Source organism: Ceratosolen solmsi, unplaced genomic scaffold (assembly GCF_000503995.2).
Source record: "Ceratosolen solmsi marchali unplaced genomic scaffold, CerSol_1.0 scaffold26, whole genome shotgun sequence".
Taxonomy (NCBI): Eukaryota; Metazoa; Arthropoda; class Insecta; order Hymenoptera; family Agaonidae; genus Ceratosolen; species Ceratosolen solmsi.
The window spans coordinates 319925-343807 of record NW_011948442.1 but is presented as its reverse complement, the minus strand read 5'-3'; the positions used below and the strand labels follow the sequence as shown (position 1 = coordinate 343807).

Below are 23883 nucleotides of genomic sequence, written 5' to 3'. Positions count from 1 at the left end.
TTAAAATAAGTAAAGATTCAATTTTTAAATTTATAAATATTTATAACCAATTTATTATTGAATTCTAGATATACTTTACTATATGTCGAATTTTCTATATTTGTTGCATTAATTCAGTGTATTTTAACAATAAATATTTTATAAGTTTTTTAATAGTTGTTGCAATTAATTAATTTGATTTCTTTTAAAATTAAATTACAAAATCTAACTAAATAATCTTTTTTTTTTAATTTTATTATTTATTATTTAGTTAGATTTTGTAATTTATGTTATATATTATTATATTTCTTACTATTTTAGCAATTAAGTGTTATACTCTCAGCCACCTACGTTAGAGCAGGGTGTACTAATGTTAGTTTTTGATAGAAAAACGTTTTACAATGTATTATGAAAGGTTTTCATAATACGATATACGCTTAGCACTTGTGGAAGAAAAACAAATTTTTTCGCAAGATTACCTTTACTAGAACACAAAAATATATTATAATGTATTTTTTCATTAAAATATTGTTTAGAATGATAAAGAATATAAACATATATAATATTATAATAATCGAATATATATCGTTTTGATATAATTTACGATATACACAGATATCTAAGTAATATTATATGAAAATACATAATTTTAAATTTTATTATTCATAAAATTATGTAATTCTGTTTATATGCATGCATTCTGTCAGATGAAATGATACACATGGCATTTTTCCTGATTTGATATTTAATTGTAAGCACCATTCTTTATTAAATAATTAAATACTTATTTTATATTTATTAAATTTTTCATTAAGTAAAATAAAATTAAAATTATAAAGAAAGAGTATTATATAACTTATTATTATAAGATGTAATTAAAAAAATAATAAAAATAATTAATACTTACCTATTAACATTTATTATTAAATATAATATTTTATTATTTCTATTGTTTCCATTACTTTTAAATTAACAATTTTAAATAAATAGATTCAGATTTTTAATAATTTCACATATGCTATTTTTTTCATTAAACTCTACATAATTCTCTTTATTAATTTTCTATAGTAAAAAGTGAAATTGATTAAATGATATTTTTTAAACTTAACCGAATTAATCGTTGTTTGTGTGATAGTACTAATGATTTCAGTAGTTAATTGTTTTCAAACATAAATCTTCACATCTTTATGCTTAATAAAATTTTTTGTAATTATAAGCTATCAAGAAAAAAAAGCTTTTAAAAATATTAATAGAATTAATAGAAATTTAGAATTTATTTTAAAAAATAAAATAAAATTCTTTAATCATTTTAATGTATGTTTACTTATGTACATTTACTTATATACATTTTAATTATGTATTACTTATCTTTTCTAACAAAATGAGAAATGAATAATTATATATGTAACATATACAATATTGTTTTATCTAGAATATTTAAAAGTTTAAGAACATAGATGTTTTGCTCTATTATATTAATTATTATATTATATATTATATATTATATTAAATATTATATTATATATTCTATATTATATTAAATATTATATTATATAAATACATAGTTGAAGTTTGAATTGGAAATATAAATTTTTTATTTTATTACTTAAATTAAATATATGGTTAATCAGAACTTATACAAAAGTTTGATTAAATATCGAGAAATGTATCATGCATTAATGTACTAACAAGATTACGATTTATCGTCAAGAGTTGGTCATACTGAATTACGAATAATTTTATACTCTTCATGAATGAAGCTTTAGTATAATATATCTAAAATTAAATTTTATATTCTATACTTATTTCATTATTTTACACATTACTTTAACATATTAAATTACCAATTTAATACATTTTTATTTTGAAAATATAGAAAAATTATGTTTCAGTACTAAAGTCTGTATAATCTTAAGTCACTAATTTTGTTTAAATATTATTATTTTTATTAAAACTTATAGCTATAAATTAGTTGAAGTGTTAAAATCATACACAAAACTCTAAAGGGATAATAAATATGTAAGTAATTAAATTTTTATTTTTGGGAAGCGGAGATAGTTAGAATATCCATTAATCTACTTTTTATATTATATTTAATTTACAATATATTAAATTTTATTTAATTATTTATTTAAATATTTCAGATTTTTTTGTATACTATTTGCTTATTAAAACATCCTTATTAATTTAGTATTTTATGTAGTTTTTATATATGGTTATTAAAAAAAAAATTATTCAAAATTACATCCTCTAAATTATATTTTATAAATATTTATCTAAAATATTTAAATTACAAAATATACTTGATCCAATATACATATGTGTAATATAGTAATATGATAAAAGAAATAGTTCACGCAATTTATTAAAAAAAATAAGTAATAGGTTTTATAGAGAAATGAAGAATATAAACAGCAATATATCCTGTCATTCTTATTAAAGGCATTTTATTATGTTTTTTAATAACTATAAAAATTCAAAGTATATAATTTAATAATTAAATTGTTAATTATGTTTTAAATTATGAAATGGATAATACACACTACAATGTAGTGAGACAAAATAAAAAAACATTAATAATGAAGTGTTTAGTTTATGAGTAAAAAAATATTTACTAAAAATTTTAAGATATACGATATAATAGCCCACTCAAGAATGTATACATTGATATAAGTTTCAAAATGGAGTGGAGTATAAGATATTTTTGTTGAACTTATTATACATATAAATAATTAATTACATTCTCTAGAAAAATAAAATAAATTTAATTTATTAATAAAAATGATATATTAAAAATGGTTCTTTACACTATATCCGCCAGATATTAGTCATTGATTTCAACGATACTATTATTCGATTCTTTTCACTTTTATTTATTATACATGTATTTTTATATATAGATGCATTCATTTATTATTTATACATGTATTCATTATTTATAGATATTTATTTTTTATATTTGTATTATACATTTATCGTTTTCAAGTATTTCAAGTAGTTTCTAAAATATATGTCTGAAATAAGAAATTATTTACATGTTATTTTTAAAAATATTAATTAAGATTTATATAGGTAATAAGGACTATAATTATAAAGGTACTAGCATTTTCTAATAATTATTAAAATAATAACAAATGATTTAATTAATTTTTAAATAAAAACAACATTTGCATATAATAATTTCTTTTTCATGTGTTATTAATTTTGTACTATTTATATATTTACACCTACTTCATAATTTAGAATTTTAAATTAGCAATTAAATTTATGACTTTTTATTAATTTATATTATTTAAATATTTTATTATCACATTTATATTTAATATTTTTTTATTTTACATTTAATTAAATAGTGAATATAGGTGCACATCATCATTTTTATAAAAATTATGAGTGATTGTTGTATTTGAAATGATTATATTGTAATAAGCTAAAAAAAATGTGTATTGTTTTAAATAAGATTAACAAATTTTAATTGAGCAATGAAAATAAATTATTTTCTAAAATAAGTGTCAAATCAATTAAGTCACATTAATTTAATTTTAAACTTTTTAGAGAATCATGTAAAATTTTGTAGAGATTTATCCTTTTGTCTACATTAAAATTAGGAAGATCTTAACTGAATATGAATATGAAGATAATAGGGAAAAAAAGGTCAAATGTAACTTGTGTTTGTGAAATAAACCTTCACTTTTTACTGTATTGCAAAATAACTAAAAACTAATATGTAGTTACATATAACTGAAATAATGTAAAGATATTTATAAGTCATCAAGTATATTTAATCTCTACTATTACTAATGAAAATAATTGTGAAATACCAAACTATAAATATGTATATTAAATGTATATTTTGTTCAAATATTATAATACTAGAGTCTATTCATAATTGATGTATTGTTTGTAATATTTGAATATTTAATATTTTAATATTTATTATTCATTATTGCCTCACAATATATGGAACATAATAACATTAGTATACGTATAAATAAATTTCAAAGTATATGTTAAAGAAATGCTGTTATGCATAAGCTTTACTACAGAGTGCCTTATATTTAATAAAACTAGTTAAATTATATTTTAAAAAAGCAAGAATGATAATCATACACTTCGTATAATCGTAGGAGTATTATGTTTATACCATAATGGTATGACTCGTGTATTTAAAACAATTTTTATAAAAAGATGTAAAAATGAAATAAAAAAAACGAAAAAAGAAAGAACATCTCCAAAAAATATATATAATCGTTTTTACTATAACTACTATACTATATATATACTATAAATCGTTATTTACTATAAATGTTATGTGATTTAAATTTCTCAAAATGAATTTAAGAATCCTATGAAAAACTTACAAAGTATTATAATAAATTCATTATTATATAAACAATAAACAACTACTATTATTCAGAATAAATATTCCTCAATTATTCATGAAAATTTGGGGTTTAAAATTATAAACGTTATCATTTATTGCTATGTACAAGATTATTTATCATTTTCTCTTATAATAATAATAAATTAATTGAGAGAAAACCTTTTAATGTATGATAATCAGCAATTTATTACTAACGATTTAAAATTAGTGAATTTTGCCTCTTATTCAATATTATATTTAAAAAGTAGATATAAAACGTTAAAAACTATAAGATTTTAATTATGTCCATTGCATAAAATTTAAATTAAATATTCAATTAATAATGTTATTGTATAAATGTTAGCGAGAGTGAATGAGAAAGAGAGATTCTAAATGAAAGAATAAAATAATGGAAAATCGAATATATTGTATTATATGCTGTACAATATACTATGCATTAAACTACATATTAAGAACATTAAAGATACTGAGAAAGTAAGAATAATTAATAATCATATTAATAGTAATATGATTTTTAAAAAATAATTTTTTTAGTAAATATTGTATTATAATATTAATAGAGTATTTAAATACATAACATACATTTTTTCTCAAACAGTATTTTTGGAAAGGAAATCAAATTATAGGTATTCAATGATGAAAATAAACAACTATCATTCATTTTTTAATTTCTTAAAGTTTTTGTATACATTTTTATTAATATGAAGTTAGTTTATATCTGTTAAATTAATTTTTTCATTGACTAAATAATAACAAATATTTGTAGATAACAGCGCTATGTACTATCAAAAGGATTATTTACTTAATCGGTAAAGAAACTCAATCAATGATTTTTTTAAACACTAGATTTATGACTTATTTGATGGTAATCTACCAGGTATATATTTTATATAATAAACGTTTTAAACTTTTAATTTAATTTTTTATAAAATACAATTCTGTATTTATTAGTAAATCGTAGTATATATTAAATGAAGCATTATAAATTATGTAGGACAGTATTATGTTTCTATTTTGTATTATCAGTTAATACATATAAATTTTGTGTATTAAATTATGTATATACATATAGAATATTAAATATACGTTATGTCATAAATTTTGAGACTAATGATGCTGTGAATTTCAAACCACGACCTTTCAAACAGAGTAATCTTAAATTTTAAGTAAATTGATTAAATCTTTAAAAATAAATTATTTAATAAAAAGAAAGTTCTACCATCATGTTTACAATACTAAATTACATTAATGTTTATTATCTAATCAGACATCTATAATTTGTTATGGTACTAAGATTTTTCAAAAATTGAAAAAGATAATGTGATTGTAGATAAATTCAATCTAATTCATCTAATTTCATTCACTCGAATACAGTTCCATCAAATACAATCCAACATTTATGCTATTTTTAAAAGTAGCAAAGTATTTGTAAAAGTATTTTTAACGTTTTCTTTATCATCCATTGAATAACATCAGCAGATCTTCAAGTATTTATCGTGAAACCAGTACTTCCATTATACAATTATCAAATGAGATTATTATACTTGCTTTATCAATCTATAAGACAAACACTAATATTTTGTACTACACTAATATCGAGTAAAATTTCGTAAATATAAATATAAATTATAATAATAAACCTAATATTAAACCTATTTTACAAAAAATATGAACAATATGAAACGGGATATTTCCATTTTTAGTATAACATAAGAATATTAGGGTGTGATATAATACAATGTCTTGAATCATTACTCATTGGCCACGATAATATTTATTATATTAATAATACATCTTCATTATATTATTCATTATATTCATTATATTTCTATAACATCAAATCTAAATAAGCAAATCAACGATACAAGGTATTCAACTTATATATGTGTATTTGAGATAATTTAATGAATAAACCAATAAATCTGATAAATTTAAACTGGACGATTAATTTAGTTAAAATGTCACGCTTAACAACTGTATGGTAAAATAAATAATATTATTGCAATCATTTATACATTAGTTTCTCTATCTAAAGGATATATATGAGTTATATTCGAAAAGTTTAATATAAGTAATTTAAGTCATAAGGTGACAATTGAAGAGATTAATATACTATATAATATCCATTTGAATCTGGTAAAACAAAATCTTTATAATGTTCTTCATACTTCCATTTATCATATATTAATTGCAAATGTCTATCAGTGATGATTTTATTTGATTCTATGCTTTTGTAAAATTACTTATCTAGGATATTATAAATTTTATTGATAATAATATGAAATACAATGGGTAATATATTGTCTTGACACTTGACGGATCACCCCTCCAATAATATCAGTAATCAAGTATTATTAAAGGAAATGAAATTGATAACCAAATTATTTTGAAATAGTAATATTTCAGAATTTCAATTATCATTGTGATAAGAAATAATTAATATTGCTTTGAAATATATGATTGAAATTTACTAACATTTTATTAAGTAAAAATAAAATAAATTCTTTTTCGAGAAAACAAGTTTGTGACGTCGACTGTGATGTTATTGATTAAAATTTTTTAGCAATATCCAATTATTAATTTTTTATGTTCCAAATATTCTTTGTGATAAATCAAATATGACTTGAATTTGGGATAGTTCGAATTACAATATTAACCTGAATAGAAATTATATCACATTATATTGTTTAATTTGCTTCAATCAATTAAGAAATATAAGATACCAATTTAAAGTACTGACCTTATACAAATTGATACATAATGAATTGACTCATTAATTGTTGTATAAGACCATTTAAATGACTTCTAATTTTCAGTACAGATTCACTTTGACACTTAATTTAATAGAGATATACTCATGGTTACAATATGCGGAAGATAATTTAAAAACAAAAACTGTCTGGTAATAAATAAGAAATAGATCCATAAAATGAAATGTAAATTTCTTAATATTATATTCATGTATAACTAAGACAGTATGATATTGTCAAATGAAATACTTTTTTTAAATAATGACTTGAGCGAATAGGTTATAATAACGAATATCACTGAACTGAATTGATAAGTTTAGGTAAATAAAATTCTTTGTGAATTATGAAATCGTACATGTAAATGATCGAATTTAAAGATTTTCAATAATGCTTGGCGATGAGTGAACCGATTCAATTCCCTAGTAACAAATTTTTTCATTGAGACCTAAATTATGTTATAAAAAATATCATTTATCGCTAGTATTATGACATCATAGATAATATAAAATTAATGAAGTGAAAAATTCACTTCATTCCTTTAAATATTTTAATATTAAAACTGAATTCATTTAATATAGTCTTAATAATAAAACGATCTTTTAGAACTCATAAACAAATATTTATAGTATAATTTATTTATATTTAATGAAGTATGCTGTACATGCAAATTTTTCAAGTTTATTTATTTGTTGTATACAAAAAACTTATGATTTATTCACTAATATTTAATATTTACAACTACAATTAAATATCAAAGATTGTTATTATGTATACACAGTTTAAAAATGTTATTAATATTAATTTAAACATTAATTTATTTTATATTAAATAACAGTTTTTTTCAATATTCGAATGTTGAGATTCGAAGGGATTAAATAAATAAAATGTCACTATCATAAATTTGTATGTAGTAAAACCATTTACTTAATTAAGTTAATATTTACAGTTGTAAAATGTAATCATTTAAATTAAATTTACAATGATTATAAATATATATACTTAATTCTTTACAAAAGTTTAAAAATCTATAAATAATTTATGATAAATATTTACGTTTGTACATGTAAAGAGTATCGAAGATGAATTTTAATATTAATCATACAAATCTTAGGTAGATGATAGATTATAAAATTAGGCAGGTTATCTTAGTATAAAGTAAGCAAATATTAAGTATTAATTTTTTTTAATGATTTTGGTTAATAATTTTCTTATCATTATTTTTAATGATGAAATGTTGTTAATCGATAATATGAATTTAATAGTATAATATTTAATATAACAAAGTGTAATAGTAATATAAATAATAAAAAAATACCATTCTTATAGACAATTTATCAATATAATATTCGGTGTCAGTCTTAATTTTGGTATAATTTCTAACTAAATAAAAAAATTAATAACTAAGAAAGCAAATCATTAGAACCAAATCTTAACGACAAAATATTTAATGACCTGCAACGAGTATAATTAATGAAATACAATTAATGATGTATTTTGCGAATCATATTACTTAAATATTTGTGCGTACATTAAACGATTACAAAATACTGAGCAAATCAAGTAGGTTCTATATAAAAGATGAATAATTGAAACAAAGGTGATTTTAACCTATAGATCCGAACTTCTAGTTGGTAAAATCATTTTCTAATCATTTGCAGGGTTTTCATGATACTCGATTACTTTTTGAGTAAACCATTATTACAATATTGGAAAACTTACAAATATTTACAATACAAACTAATCTGACTTTCTTTCTAAAATTGATAAAATATGAAGGTTCATAGATGATAGTTCTTAAAAATCTGCATGTAAAATGTTTATACAGATATTACAGCATTTACCTTTCGTTCACAGTTCTTTCAACATTTCAATAGTGAAATCATGTTTTCTGATGTCTGTAAATAAATTTCGAATCATTTTGAATCTATATTAATTTCGCTTCACAGAGTTTGTAACAATGATCGATCTATACTTTTTTAATTTCTTTTATAGATAAATGATATTAATATCAATATAATTTTATTTTAGTCCTTGGGATTTATAAAATATTACATTTATAAAATTTAAAAAATTAATAACAAAAATTTTAATAATAAAATTATAAACTACCGAGAACGACGATTCTTCAAAAACATTTGTACTGCACTCCTAGGGAAATTATCATTTGTCACCTCGATAGAGTATTTATTTGTGTGAATAACCTTGAAAAGAATATTATCCAAAAATTTATCCTTAGCCACTCTAAATAGGAGAAAGAAATAACTACAAAGAATGATACAGTAAATGAATTTTCTATTATATGTAAAAGCATATGGTACAATCAGCCGTTTTAGGTGTGTGAAGATAAAGTGAGTATGATAAAAAAATCAGCAACTTCTATTGTGTCTGTATAAATTTTTTTTATTAGCGATGAATGTTAATGTTCATTACTAATCACTTATTATTTATTATTACCAATATATATATATAGATATATATATATTTGTGCCAATTTTTATTTTTATTTTAGAATATCCGATCACACTTTCAGACGGCGACTACTTTACAACACCTATATTGGAATTTTTTGATCTGTGTTAACTAAATTACGACCCCCCCCCCTTAAGCACAATTTATATTAATCCAAAAACAAAGTAACAGGATACTAAAAAAACCTAATGTACAATTCTTATATCAGCTTTTACATATATCATTAAAAACAATGAATACTTTTAGAAGTTTTAGAAACATTAAAATTTCTCGTGTGCTCATTTATGTCTACAAGGTATTTGTATCACTTAATAAAATAGTAAACGAAATGAATAATGAAAAAATAATCATGAAGAAGGCGATAAATCTTACATTTGATTACTTAATCACTTTTTATCTTGAACAAAAAATATACAAAGTAAAAGAATGCTATTGATATAATGTGATAATACTCATTAAGATTGTTTAGTAAATAAATTGCGTAATTAATTTAAATAAAAAATTCATTAGATATTTAATTCTTATTTCACAATATTCATTTATTATATTACTTGATTGACAACTATTCCCATTGTAACTATAACACTTAAAAAAGCTTATTAAAGTTACATTCTTTTTATAAAACAGTTGCTTTTATTAAAGAAATTAATAATTGATATAAAAAATTTATTATTTTAAATATTACTTTTATCGCATGAATATATCGGCAACTTCTCTAATACAAACTTATAAGCCTAAATGTGATCAAATTTTTTACATACATATATTACATCATGCCTCTTTACTTTATTTATCTTTTCTTTTTATGTTTTAAGGATGTCGTAAAATAAGATTCATTTAGAAATAAATAAATTGTTTCTCATGAAAAGTATCTTCTTCTGGTGTACCATAAATGCTTTTGATACTTCGTTATGTATTAAATATAAAATGTTATGTTGATTAAATAGTAGACATTATCAGTTATATACAAGTATTCAACTCGAGTTCGACTGAATATTGGTAAGGACACACACCTACATTCTAATAATGCAAAAAATTAAAAAATATAAGAATAAATATAGACGTGTCTCTGTATTAATTAACAATTTGATTCGTCATTTTTGATATTTGATCAGTTTATTAACTTCTGGGTAAATGTTATTGCGTAAATGTTATTGGGTAAATGTTATTCTTTGGCTGCTTACAATGTCATGCGCGCAAAGACTATTTGCAATACTTTTATTTGGAAGTATAATAAAAAGCAAAAGTAGTTTTAAGTTTGTAATTAAGAATATATATAGTATATATAGTATATATTTCGAATATTGTTCGGTTTTCCGTTCCACATTTTCCCTTTACCTATAAGCTATATACATTCATTTGATAAAATTGTGTAATGATTTCCAAAATTTTGTATTACTTTTAAAATTTTAAATATACCACTATAGATTTGAGAACATAATAAAAATTTTTTAAATTCAGTTTTCAAGTGATACCGATGAAAATTGTAAAACTGTATTTAAATTTGTTGTTATTACAAAATTTAAAAACTCTCATATTATTTTAAACTAGTTTTAAACATATAATCATAGAATTTATACTTTCGAATAATAAAATTAAACATAGAATTAGATACTTGTTTAATTTTGGCTATATTTCGTTTTTATATATAAATGAAATCTTGAAAATTGTAAGATTAATTTATCGACAACTAAATTATTATTATAATTTAATTTAGAATACTGTATTTGGTATTAAGGTTTGCATTTTTTATGATTTTAAAACAATATATTTATGTTTTAAATCAAACGAATTACAGTGCCAAAAATTTTATCATACTAATAATGTATCTATAAATATAATTAAATATTTATTATTTCAAATCTGAAAATTATGATAAAATGCAAATTTAAAATACGAAAAATCTTAATACAATATCTAAATAAATAATAACTTTTAATATTCAACAGCACTGAAGCTACTCTAAATGATAAAAATTTAAATATATTTTCATTTTCATTTCGATGATATATATACCAAACATAAAAATCAATTTTTTTATAATAATATTTTAATATTCTTACCTCAGATAATGCATTGATTTTTTTTATAAAACTATAATAAATTTTAATACTATTTAAATTTTAATATATAACTACGGTTAAACTATAAATATTCAACTATTATTTATATTGTATATAAAAAATATACGCATAATTAAAATCTGTATTAAAAAAATATGTATTTTTATTTTGAAAAGTAATAATTAAAAATTTAATCATATCATAAAATAATAATGAATTGATTATATTGTTATAAAAAGTTGTTTTAAATTTTGAATAATACTTAAAAAGAATATAACATAATGTGAGCGAGTTTGTCAATATTTTATTTATGTATTTTTGAAATTTTTAAATTACAAAAATATTATAACTTAAAACATTTGCATTTTAAACATATCTTCGTGTTTCGAGTTGTATGCTATAGTACAATATTCTTATTGTATTTAATAATATTTAATACGAAGGCGTGCATTAAAGAATTCCTTTCAAATGAATCTCATCTGTAACAAAAAAATAAATAAAATACATATCAAAAGTCAATTATTATATTCTTCAACGAATTCTATTTAATATAATACATAATGTAATAAAAAAATCAATAAATAGGAAATCAATCAGTACAAAATATTTAAAAATGTATTTCAATTCAAAATTGTATATTAAGTTAAGTTTAAATAATTCATTGAAAATAAATTAATTATATATTATTTTATTAATAAAATTGTACTATAGTAAGTGTCAAAACATTTTACAATATTGCAAATATTTTATTAATAAAAATTACTAACTCACTGTAACTGTCAATATATAAAAACAAAATATTTTTTACAATTAAAAATGAATTCTGAAATTATCATCAATACTTGTACTTTATAGGATACTTATTATAATAAAGTATACATTATTTCACAATACAGTTCTTTTCTATCAGAATATATAAATAGAAAGAACAATAGAGTCTATTAAAAATGTATCATGATAAAGAATATAGGCACTTCCCTTTTAAAACTGTTGTCTGTTTTGTATTGTTTAGAATGTAAAAAATTTACACCTGAAAATATACTTTATTAATGAAATAATTTAATAATTCAATTATTTCATATTAATAAAAAACCAGTTACTTTTTTAAATAAAGAAATTTGTATATATTTTAAATTCAATAAATAAATTAATATTAATATAATGTAATAGTATACAAAATATTTTTTCTAGAAAACTACGAATTAGTACTTATAATATATGTTTAATTTTTATATGGTTGTAATACTTATAACAAATTTCAATTTAAAACAAATTACGTGACTAAAAAAATATACAATAAAGAAAGATATTTTAGATTATTCGTAAAATTATTTTCAATAACATAAAATATGATTTATTTATCATTACACAGTAACCGAAAATAATAAAAAATTTTCATTAGAATAAAAATTATCAAAAGTTTTGTATTATCAAAATCAATATTTAATGCTTTTCTAATGCAACGTTAATTTGAAAATATTTGTACTTAACAACAACTAATTTATTATGAATTAATTGCAGTATAATAAATCATAATAAAATATAATGCCAATATATGAATAGAAAATAAAATGAAAAAAGGATGGAAGAATAATCTGGAAAAAATATTTAATTTTATGAAATGTTCATAAATTCAAATAGGATGGGTAGTATCTAAGATGGAAATTTCTTTAATACGCTTCATTCTTACAAAGAATCTTCATTCTGAGAAAGAAAAGAATGAGTGACTTTTATAAGAATAAAATTTTAAACAATTAAATGAATTTCGAATTGTACAATTACTAACAATATAATTCCACATATTTTGATTCAATCGTAAACATTCTATAACTTGTACTATCTCACAAGATGTTTGTTTACATACAGAATATTAAATTGATTTCAATCTAATTTTATCTAAATAAAAGGTAGTTTTACTTTCGCTTTTCAGATTATTTTCAGTTTACATTAACAATTGTAGTATTCAATAATTCAATAACATTTAAATAACGAAAAGTAACCATATGAAGTTAACAAATTTGTTTGAATTCCAATTTTTTTAATGTTATAGTTATTTGAGTGCTTTCTCTCTTATATTTGCATATCCTTTGAAGTAATAAAATATACATTTCTCTTTATTATATTCGCAATTGTAATCATTAATGTTTGAGCAGAAGATTAGACATTATAAATGTTATACAATAAAAGATTTTTATTTAATCATGCATATACAATACTACAAGTATAATACTTTAATTGCTCGACTACCGTGGAGGATACATATGAGAACTCATAACATAACCCATTTTTGATACTGTACTATAATAATAATTGGACGACTTGGTATCACAAATAAAAGAAAAATAATTTAATGTAATATTAAAAAGACAATCGAACTGTGCATGTCATATAGTACACAGATTTTCTTAAAACACCATAAAGCAGCTATAAAGAGGAAGTAAAGTATAAACCAGTTATTTATATTTAAAATAGTTTTTTAATTTTTTGTAGAAGGATTTTTTAAAATATAAATGGAAAATAATTTTAATGATTATGATTTTCAAAATCGATTACATACATTTCAAGGGAAATAAAATTTTAATTGACAAAAATTATTTAATCTCTAATTAATTTTAGAACTTTATATTAAATAAACTCTTGATATAAATAATAATACAGAATCAATTATTTTTAAAGAAGATATATATATATATTTTTATTTCTAGGTTGAATAAAAGTTTTTCAATATTTTATTGCATAAATGAAATACGATATGATATACGTAGATATTAGAAAAATCTACTATTTGATTCAACGTTTTAAATAACATTGAAAATATACTTATTAAAAGGTATTACGATTAAAATTTTTATTATTTTTTAGTTTTTATTGTTTTTTTATAAAAAGTTTTATTGTAAAACAAATCCTTTCAAATTAATATAAAAATCGGAATTTAGTAATGCAAAATTTAGCTTACATTGAAACTGAAATTAATTAAGCAAGAAAACAAATCATCAATATTAAATAATAAATTAAAATTTATAGAGATTTTTTCATAAAAATTCTTGGACCCTTTAAACCATATATGCGCTTACATTTAGAATTATAGAAAGAAACGTGAATTTGAAACGGCAAAGTTATGTAATTCATATCTTATAATTCATGTAATATACTGCTATACATATCCATTTTTAAATTGAATTAGAACCTATTTAATCGGTAGTATTTATTATTATAATGTAATAACCTATGATTATAGGATTTAATACTGATATTACATGTCTATATACTTACAATCATAGTGTTTTCTGTGTTGTTGTCTGGAAATAGATTACACTTAAAAATTATTTTTATTCATAGCACAATATATTATTTTAAACTCTACTATATGAATATTTTGTAAATCGTAGAATATGATAATAAATTATATTATATTATATGTTTTTCGTGTTAAAGATAAAATAAAAATATTTTCTAAATTTTCAAAACAACTTCCTTTTTTTTTAATACCTAATTTTAAGTTTGAGTTTATTCTATAGCTTGTTTTTAAATAAAGAAACAATTTCTACTTTAATTATAAATAATATGGAAATACATTTATAACATTTAGTTCACAAAGAATACAGCAAACTTTAGATATTACAAAACTAATATTTAGCTGAATTTTAATTTTACATAATTTTTAAAATATATAAATAAAGTAAAAGTAATACATTTGTATGATTTTACTATTTTTAATTGATTAAATAATTATCACTATGTTATAAATTTTAAGTTGAAAATTTTAATAACGAACATATATATATAGATGTAATGAGGCAATAATACATATAATTTAAAATAAAATTATTTCAATTATTATAATTTTCATTTTTATTTTGGTACAAAAATTTCTGCCAGTTGAAGTACATAATACTTGAAGTACAAAATATAATATATTTATTCAAGAATGTATAAAAAGATTTATTCTTAACGTTTATGAAGATATATAAAAATAATTAAACTAATCAAACAGAATTTCGCATTTTTCATTTTTTACTTTTATAATCTCTATGTTATAAGTATTACATTCATACTAGTTTTATATAAATAAGTTTAAAGAAATGATTATACTAATGTATAATTTTCGACAAGTGAGTTCACATTATTTTAATAATTTTAAATCAATAAAAACAATTTGTAATTTTAAAAGTATTAAACAAGATATGTTATTATAGAACATTTCCAAGTTTTATTATAAAAATTCATATATAAATAATCTGACTAATGAAAAATATAATATAACGTATAAAAAATATAATTAATATTTGAAACTTTTTATATGATTTTTATTTAATACTTTCCCGTGTGTAACTAATAATATCAAAATTACAATGAATATATTTAAGTATATTTTCAATAATAATAAATAAATTTATATTAACATAACATTAATAAATTTACAAAAAGATAAGGAAATTTGTATTTGATTAATGTATAACGGTCTTCATGGAATACGTAGTCATTTGACATATAATAATTGTAATTACTTAGATATGTATAAATATAAATTAATACACAAAATTATGAGGCTAGAAAAATTGTTTAAAGTTAAATTTTAGCATTAGCGATCATGATATAAAAATGAATTAAATACTTTAGATTAAAAAAAAAATCAAAACTAGTTTTATTCTAAATACAACAAAAACTAGATATTAAATGTTGGATAATTTTAACTGATAATTTAAATTTATAAACTGAATTAAGAAAATACAATAGCCAACCTAAAATAGTTAATATTAGACTATAAGGTCTATATAAGAAAAATTTTTACTTTTTAATCGGCAACTGTGGTAATTAGAGTAATTAGAGTTAGTTCATAAATACAATTTTTAATTCAATTAATCTTTTGTTAAAATCAAGCGGTTTTCTACAGTACTTATAATTTTAATAATAAATATAATATTATAATTAAATATCAATTATCATTTTTCAGCTATCTATAAAATCATAATATTAAGTCTTACTTAACTATTACTTGCGTATCGGTATTAGTACCTTAATATACAAATTCAATAATACTTCAAATATGTACTACAATCCATATTAATATCTTAACAATTTAGCTAGTAATTAAATGAAATGAAATGTATAATTGTACAACCAAATTACTGAGAATATATAATGCACGAAAAAATTTATTCTAACCATTTTTTAACGACTTTTCAATATAATAACAAAATGAATAAAAGTTATAATATCAAGTTCAATTTTGAATGTCGATCAACAAATGACAATCAATAAAAGCTTAGCCGAAGCCCGTACTACTTAACAAGTTAAATAAACAAATTTTATTAACAAGTTTTATTAACAGTTTAATCGAATTCACATATTCATATTTACGTTGACCGATAAAAACTTTAAAATAATTCAAAATTTATAAATCTATTTCATATAATCAAATTATTAATCAAATCTATAATCAAATATATAAAGAAATTATTCGCAAAATCAAGCTAAAATAAACTATATTATCTTGTTAATAAAAATAATGTTTATTTTGATAAAATAGTTTTATTTATAGTATTTATTTACATTTTTATGTGTGATTGGCATTCAATTTCTTTTACATTTGCTTAATAATCTATTCATAATTGAATTCATATAATACAATTTTCTTTACAAAACTCACACAATAATAAATATTTCATTAAAATATATTTGATCTAAATTTCCAACATAATTGTAGTTTATTAGTAATTTTTAATAGATAATAGAAACATCATTTAAGTATAAGTGAAATAGCTACAAACTCATAATATATAATGATTATGTATAAAATGATTTATTATGAAACAAATTTTCTTTTACATTTCAAATGTTTATCGGTAAATTATTTTATTCCATCTATAATTTAATTAAAAAAAAATTTGTTCTTTGAAATTCAATGAATTAATTAGTTAATATCTAATTCAATAGAATTCTTAAATTAAATCAAATATCAATCTTAGCAAATTGTAGTGAATATTAGAATTTCTAAATTTATAAAATATATTACATATATTTAGAAATACGTATATTAAAATAATTTAATTGATGACTACTGTTTAAAAATTGTTTTATAATTTTTTATATACGGGAGAGAAAAGAAATAAATATATATGAAAGTTTAATTAAAATATTCTTTAGATATACTACAGTATAAATTTTAAATTGTTCGAAATACAAATTTAATAACTAAATATCATAAATTAAGAAACTAAACGTTATTAATTTATTACTTTTACACTATAATATGCATTGATCAATAATATATAATGTATTAATCATTAATATAACAAAAATTAATAATATTAAAACACGAAATAAACAAATAAATAAAAATATATATATAATACAAAAATAAGACGAAATCACAAATAACGTAATAGTAAGTTTTTGCTTTCAATAACTATAGTATATACAAAATTTTTAACTTTTTATATTATACTTACAAACTGTTGTATTAAATAATTATATTTTGCCGAAGTATAATGTTAAACAGTATGGAGAGATTTAATAACTTTATTGAAATAACTATTCCCTTTTTATAATTAAAAACTGTAATAGTTTGTGGTTAATTTAAAGTAATTAAAATTATTTTTAATAATGTTCAATGCAATCTATTCTTTTTTAAAAATAAATTATATGAGATAAGGAAATATTTTTGTAAAACCTTCATAAAAATATGAATATTTACATTTTCTGCTACCCGATTATTCTTTTGCGATATCATGTAATCTTTAGGAAAGAAAATATAATTAAAATAAAATATAATGTCCATAATTCATCCATATATTTATATTCAGATTTTGAAATTTACTGCTTAATACTTTATTATATATCTTCTTGATATTAATTGAATCATTTGCATTAGGCGTATTTTATTTAATTTTAAATGTATTAATATGGATCTGTATATTAATCTACGTGTTTTTGCTTCCCAATATTTTCTATAAAATCATAAAAATTACTTTTTGTATCATATTTCAGTAACTTTTTTTATAAATATCGTGATTATGTGATTTCATAGATTGTAGATATGATTTTCTCACAGTTACAATATACAAGCAAATGTAGCACTTATGGTCCTGCGTAGCACGTATTTACATATGTGTGGATGCACAAATGTTAATTTCGCACAGATAATGAGTCTAGTTAATAAATCAAGATGCAGAAAAAATATAGAGATAGTCGATTGAAAACATAAAATTAATTATAATTTGTCAAATTAATCTGAAATTTACGAAACCAAAATTTTCATACCTTCTACATTACTAATTAAAAATGTTGTTGGTAGGATCAAACATATGTTACATAAAAATATATGTAGGGGATACATATATTAATTTATAAAATGTTCATATTTATTCAGTATATTACGAACATTATATTATAGTATGATACAGTAGATTATAGAGTACATTGTTATTTATGTAATATTAAAGGGTAAATTAATTTTTGTTATAAATACAAATAAATGTTATAGAATTTTTATATATATAAAAATTAATATTACCTATATTAAAAATAATATTAAATATAATAGAAATATTATAAAAAGCTATATTAAATATAATAATTGATTAAAACATAAATTTTTCTACTATTGCATTATATTCTTACTCTATACAAAATTTTCTAAAATACTTTATAAAATTACAAATAACTTGAAATTTTTATTTTAACAAAAAAATGTTTTATGTAAAAAATTTGTTTACTAATAATTATTTATTTTAAGAAATTATATATAAATAGTTAGTAGTTATAATATAGTAATAGAAGATTGTTGTTTATAAATAATATACTTGTGAAGAATAGAAATAATCATAAGATATCATAATAAATATTTTATTATAATATTAAACTTAAAATATAATTTGAAATATTGATTGGTTTAATAATTGTAACAATAATCAATATCTTGTCTTTAAAACATTATAGATATACAGTAAAATATTTTTTCATAAATAATAATCGAATCACATACATAATTAAATAAATACTACATATCAACAATAAAACTAAATTTGTGTAATCTGAATTTATAACTTGAACTTCAAGTATCATAAGAAAACCAACCTAGTTTTGCTTTCCTCTTTCATTAGTATTTTAACAAAATAATCGAACGATTAATATTATTGCATTGCATAAAATTTACCTACCGTGAATGTTCGCATTATTACATACAACTAAATGTATATATATATATATATATATATATATATATTCATCTATCATTATACGAACATTCATTCATGCCATCTAATACCATGTAACAACCAAAGAGTTTAACAAATTTAAATATCCTAAATCTCAAAAATAATATGGGCAGGAATTTATTTGTATAATCCAAATTTTTACTAGATATTAGTCATTGATTTTTGCAAAAGAATACATTAATCATTCATTTAGAACAAGTCTTAAGAATTAATAATATAAACCTGTTGGACTATTATAATTAATTTCTTATTTAGCAGAGAATAAAACATTAGATGACTGTTAAGCCTGTATTCTTCATACTTATTTAAATTTTATTTCATATTGTTTCCATTATAAAATTTAACATGTTATTAAAATTTGTTGTCGTTCTAAGTTTGATAACTTGACAATCATATTTTAATTTCATTATATAAAATATGTATGATTCAATTTAAAATTTTAATTGAAAAATCTGATTTTGAAGAAACATTAAAATAAAACTATATTCTTACGTCAAATATGGAAGTTAAAACTTATTAAATAATTTATAAAGTACAATAGCATTGTATTTATTATATTTTTAATAATAATATAATTGAAACATACAGTTTAAAATGTTATTTAAAATATTATAATAAAGATTTAATAGATTTAATAGGTTTAAATGGAATATTACCCTATATTAAGAAATAAATTATGTAAGTTTATCATATACATAATTATTTCAATAAATTATAATAAAAATAAATAAATAATAATTTTATTTTAATGCCTTTTACATGGATTTTCAAAAACATATTTATCATTAAACGAAGTTATCAGTATGTATTTCAATAATAATTTTTAAATTAATATTATTTTGAAAAAAAAATAAACGAACATTATTAATTAACTCGAAACTAATTTGTAAAAAATGTAATAATTTTCATATTGTCTTATAAAAGAAAATAACTTTAGAGTGAATGAGAAAACTATTAGATAATTGCAGTATTCTACTGACTAAGCTTGGACCCTAACAAAAAGCAAGTATTCAAATAAGTTTGGAAATAATGCCAGCTGTTTCAGTTTTAAATAAAAGTTTGACCCTCAAGACCTTAAATACATTTATCTCTTCACTCCACTCCTCGCTGGCAATTACGTGACACCCTTACCTTATTGTCTTTGATGCTGTGATAATAATAAACAAAACCAGACATCCAAACGCACGAAAACAGTAGCACTATTTTCACATTTCTGCGCATGTCTATAGTAGGCCAACTCTCAGGCCCTTATTTGATGCGCGCGGTTTCCGCTGTCTTTTAACGTCTGGAATCAGCTTTTATGGGGGCTGTCTCGCAAACCCACGAATTTCATGCATACATCGCCCTTGACTTACCCCAATATACGATTTTTTTCGAGAAACAATGACGCGCCCGTAATAATTTCTTATACACTCAATAACCGTGATAGTTCCACGAATAGAGCAGAGAAACATAGACTAATTAACCGCCAGCAGGCGAAGTTACACTAAATACTGGAATGCGAATTCTGAGATGAATAGAAGGATCCTTCCGTTTGTCTACCATAGTCCAACTTTTGCAGCGAGACTGCGCATATCTTCTTTCTCTCTCACTTTTTCTTTTTTTCTCGCTCTTATATAAGTTTCTTCGTTATCGATCAAGCAGCTTTTCAAACGCCACCGTATATTTAATTTTTGAAATGGTACAACCATCTATTAGGTTAGCAATCAATCTGAATTCCAATTTCAAGTGTCATTGCGTCATTATCCCATTTTCTGATAATTTTCTTTCTTGCTTTTTCGTCTTGTACGGCCTTTCTAAAATATTAACTAATGTATACATTTATATTGGTCTAGTTGTTTCGTATTATACTGACCCACCTTTAGTCATATTCTTTCTATTTCAATTTTTAATTTACTTAATTATTTAATTGGTGATATATTTACTAAATACATTTAAAATATATTTGTTTTGTTAACGAAAAATATATGTATTGAAATATAAAGTAGTATTCAAAAATATACAGAAATACAATATTAATAACGTATTATATTTATATACAGTATAAAATTAATTACTTAAAAACTACTTAATACAATCCACCTACTTTTACAAAATGTGGTGACAAATTTGAGTTTTTATTTTTAAATATTTCGTATTTTCATATTATTATTTTTTTTAATAAGATAAATTATTTAATAAATTAAATATATTTGTTTTAATTAAAAATATAAAATATATTAAATTTTTTAATATTCGTGTTCAGCATAACTAATTTAATAATCTAAAATATGTTATATACAATATCTTTTGAAAAGATACAAAATTTTAAAAATACAAAAAAAATTTGAAATAACATATAATAAATATAAGAAATATTAATAAAAAAGTAATGTGACAAGAGCATGTTTTACTGAGTAGTTAACTTAGAAATGCCTTTTAAAATTAAAACCGACTATGATGGCACAGCTGATTAGCAGCAATTGGTTATTACGATCACTTTCTGTACTACTGACGTAAATTAAAAAAACTTTAGAATACCTATTATCATGCCTTGTATGACATAAAAGAAAAGTAAGTAGATAAGCGTTATTAAATTAGAACATTCGTATTCACTTACAACTACATTAAACAGAGTTTCTTCTAAATTAAAAACTTTTTTTCCGCTTTAAGCAAATGATGTTATCGATGGTTTACATATAGTTATTTTGGCATTAGCTAATGACATTTGATAGCCAACAACAAATTTAGAAATTTTAAAAAATTCAACACCAGCATAACCTATACAGATATAAATTTTACTTCCTTCACATTCTAATCTTTATATGCAACTGTAATATGTTCTAAAAAACCAGAGAATATCATAAAAGTAGTAGCATTTACATTGTTATTTATTTTTATAATTTATTCTACATATTTTTTTGGATATAATTCAGGTTACAAATTACAATCCACAAGAAGTTTCGAGTTGATTATACATTATCCTGTATTGTTCTCGTTAAATTTTTTCAGCACGCAGACAAAATAATTCAATTTTCGATATTTCATTGAGTACAGATATAAGTATTTCATACTTGTTGGCCAATTACGTACATTATTTTTACAATTTCGCATATAAATTTCGATATTAAAAACTGAGTATGAGTATCAGTTGGCTTATCTTCTTAAATGTGTTTTTGTGCGGTAATTAAAAGAGTAAATTACTCATATTTTGTAATTAAATAGTTATTATGATTGCCCACCCTGTCATTTTATTTATTAAATTGCCAAAAATAATTTTTTTCCATATTTTCTATTAGTTTCTTATTCTTAGGTATAACATAATTCCGTTCTTTGTACTTTTTGTAATTAACGCCTATCTATTTATGGATTAATTTTATTATTTATTTTAAAAAGGCTTTAGGATATTTTTAATAATAATAATAGTAAGATTCAGATATTTTGATCAGAATATTTTTTGGCATTTAAATTTTGATAGCATATTATTTCATTTGGTTTATTTTTATTTTTATTTTTACTGATATAAATACATTTTTTTAGTATTATTATTTATGTATAAGAATATAAATAAAATTATATTTAAACAAATTTAAATTGATCTCATTGTTAAATTTGAAATTATAAATGATCAAATATTTTACATAATAATATCTAATTGTATAATGTAAATGAATTTGTTTATTTTTAGAATGCTTATTAGTTTTCCACAAATCATAGTTATTTAACTAAATATTTTGATATGTATTATAATTCATATCGATAAATCAAGAAACTTGTAATATTTAATACTTATAAAATATGAATAGAGACAAAGATAAAAGTCAACATTTAAAAAAAACTATTGACAAAAAACTAGAATATTCTTACAATTGTAAACATAAAAATAATAAGAAAAAAAAAAAATCAAAATACCCAAAACAATTAATGTCACTTCCTAGATCATTATTAAACCATAAAAAACCTAAAAGGTAAATATTACTGTCTCATTATTTAATTTATTTTTATTTTTAATAATAAATCATTTATTATACAGATCATCA

The 23883-nt window shown here is 20.0% G+C and overlaps 1 protein-coding gene across 1 annotated transcript in view; it reads right to left on the bottom strand.

Annotated features, from left to right (window-relative positions):
- Pgant2 (polypeptide N-acetylgalactosaminyltransferase 2) overlaps positions 1-21681 on the bottom strand; it is a 35942-nt gene extending 14261 nt beyond the window's left edge. The window contains exon 1 of the mRNA XM_011504001.1: positions 20996-21681. Coding sequence (XP_011502303.1) covers positions 20996-21085 — 90 coding nt within the window. The 5' untranslated portion in view covers positions 21086-21681. The remainder of the gene's footprint in view (positions 1-20995) is intronic.
- Positions 21682-23883: the final 2202 nt, after the last annotated feature.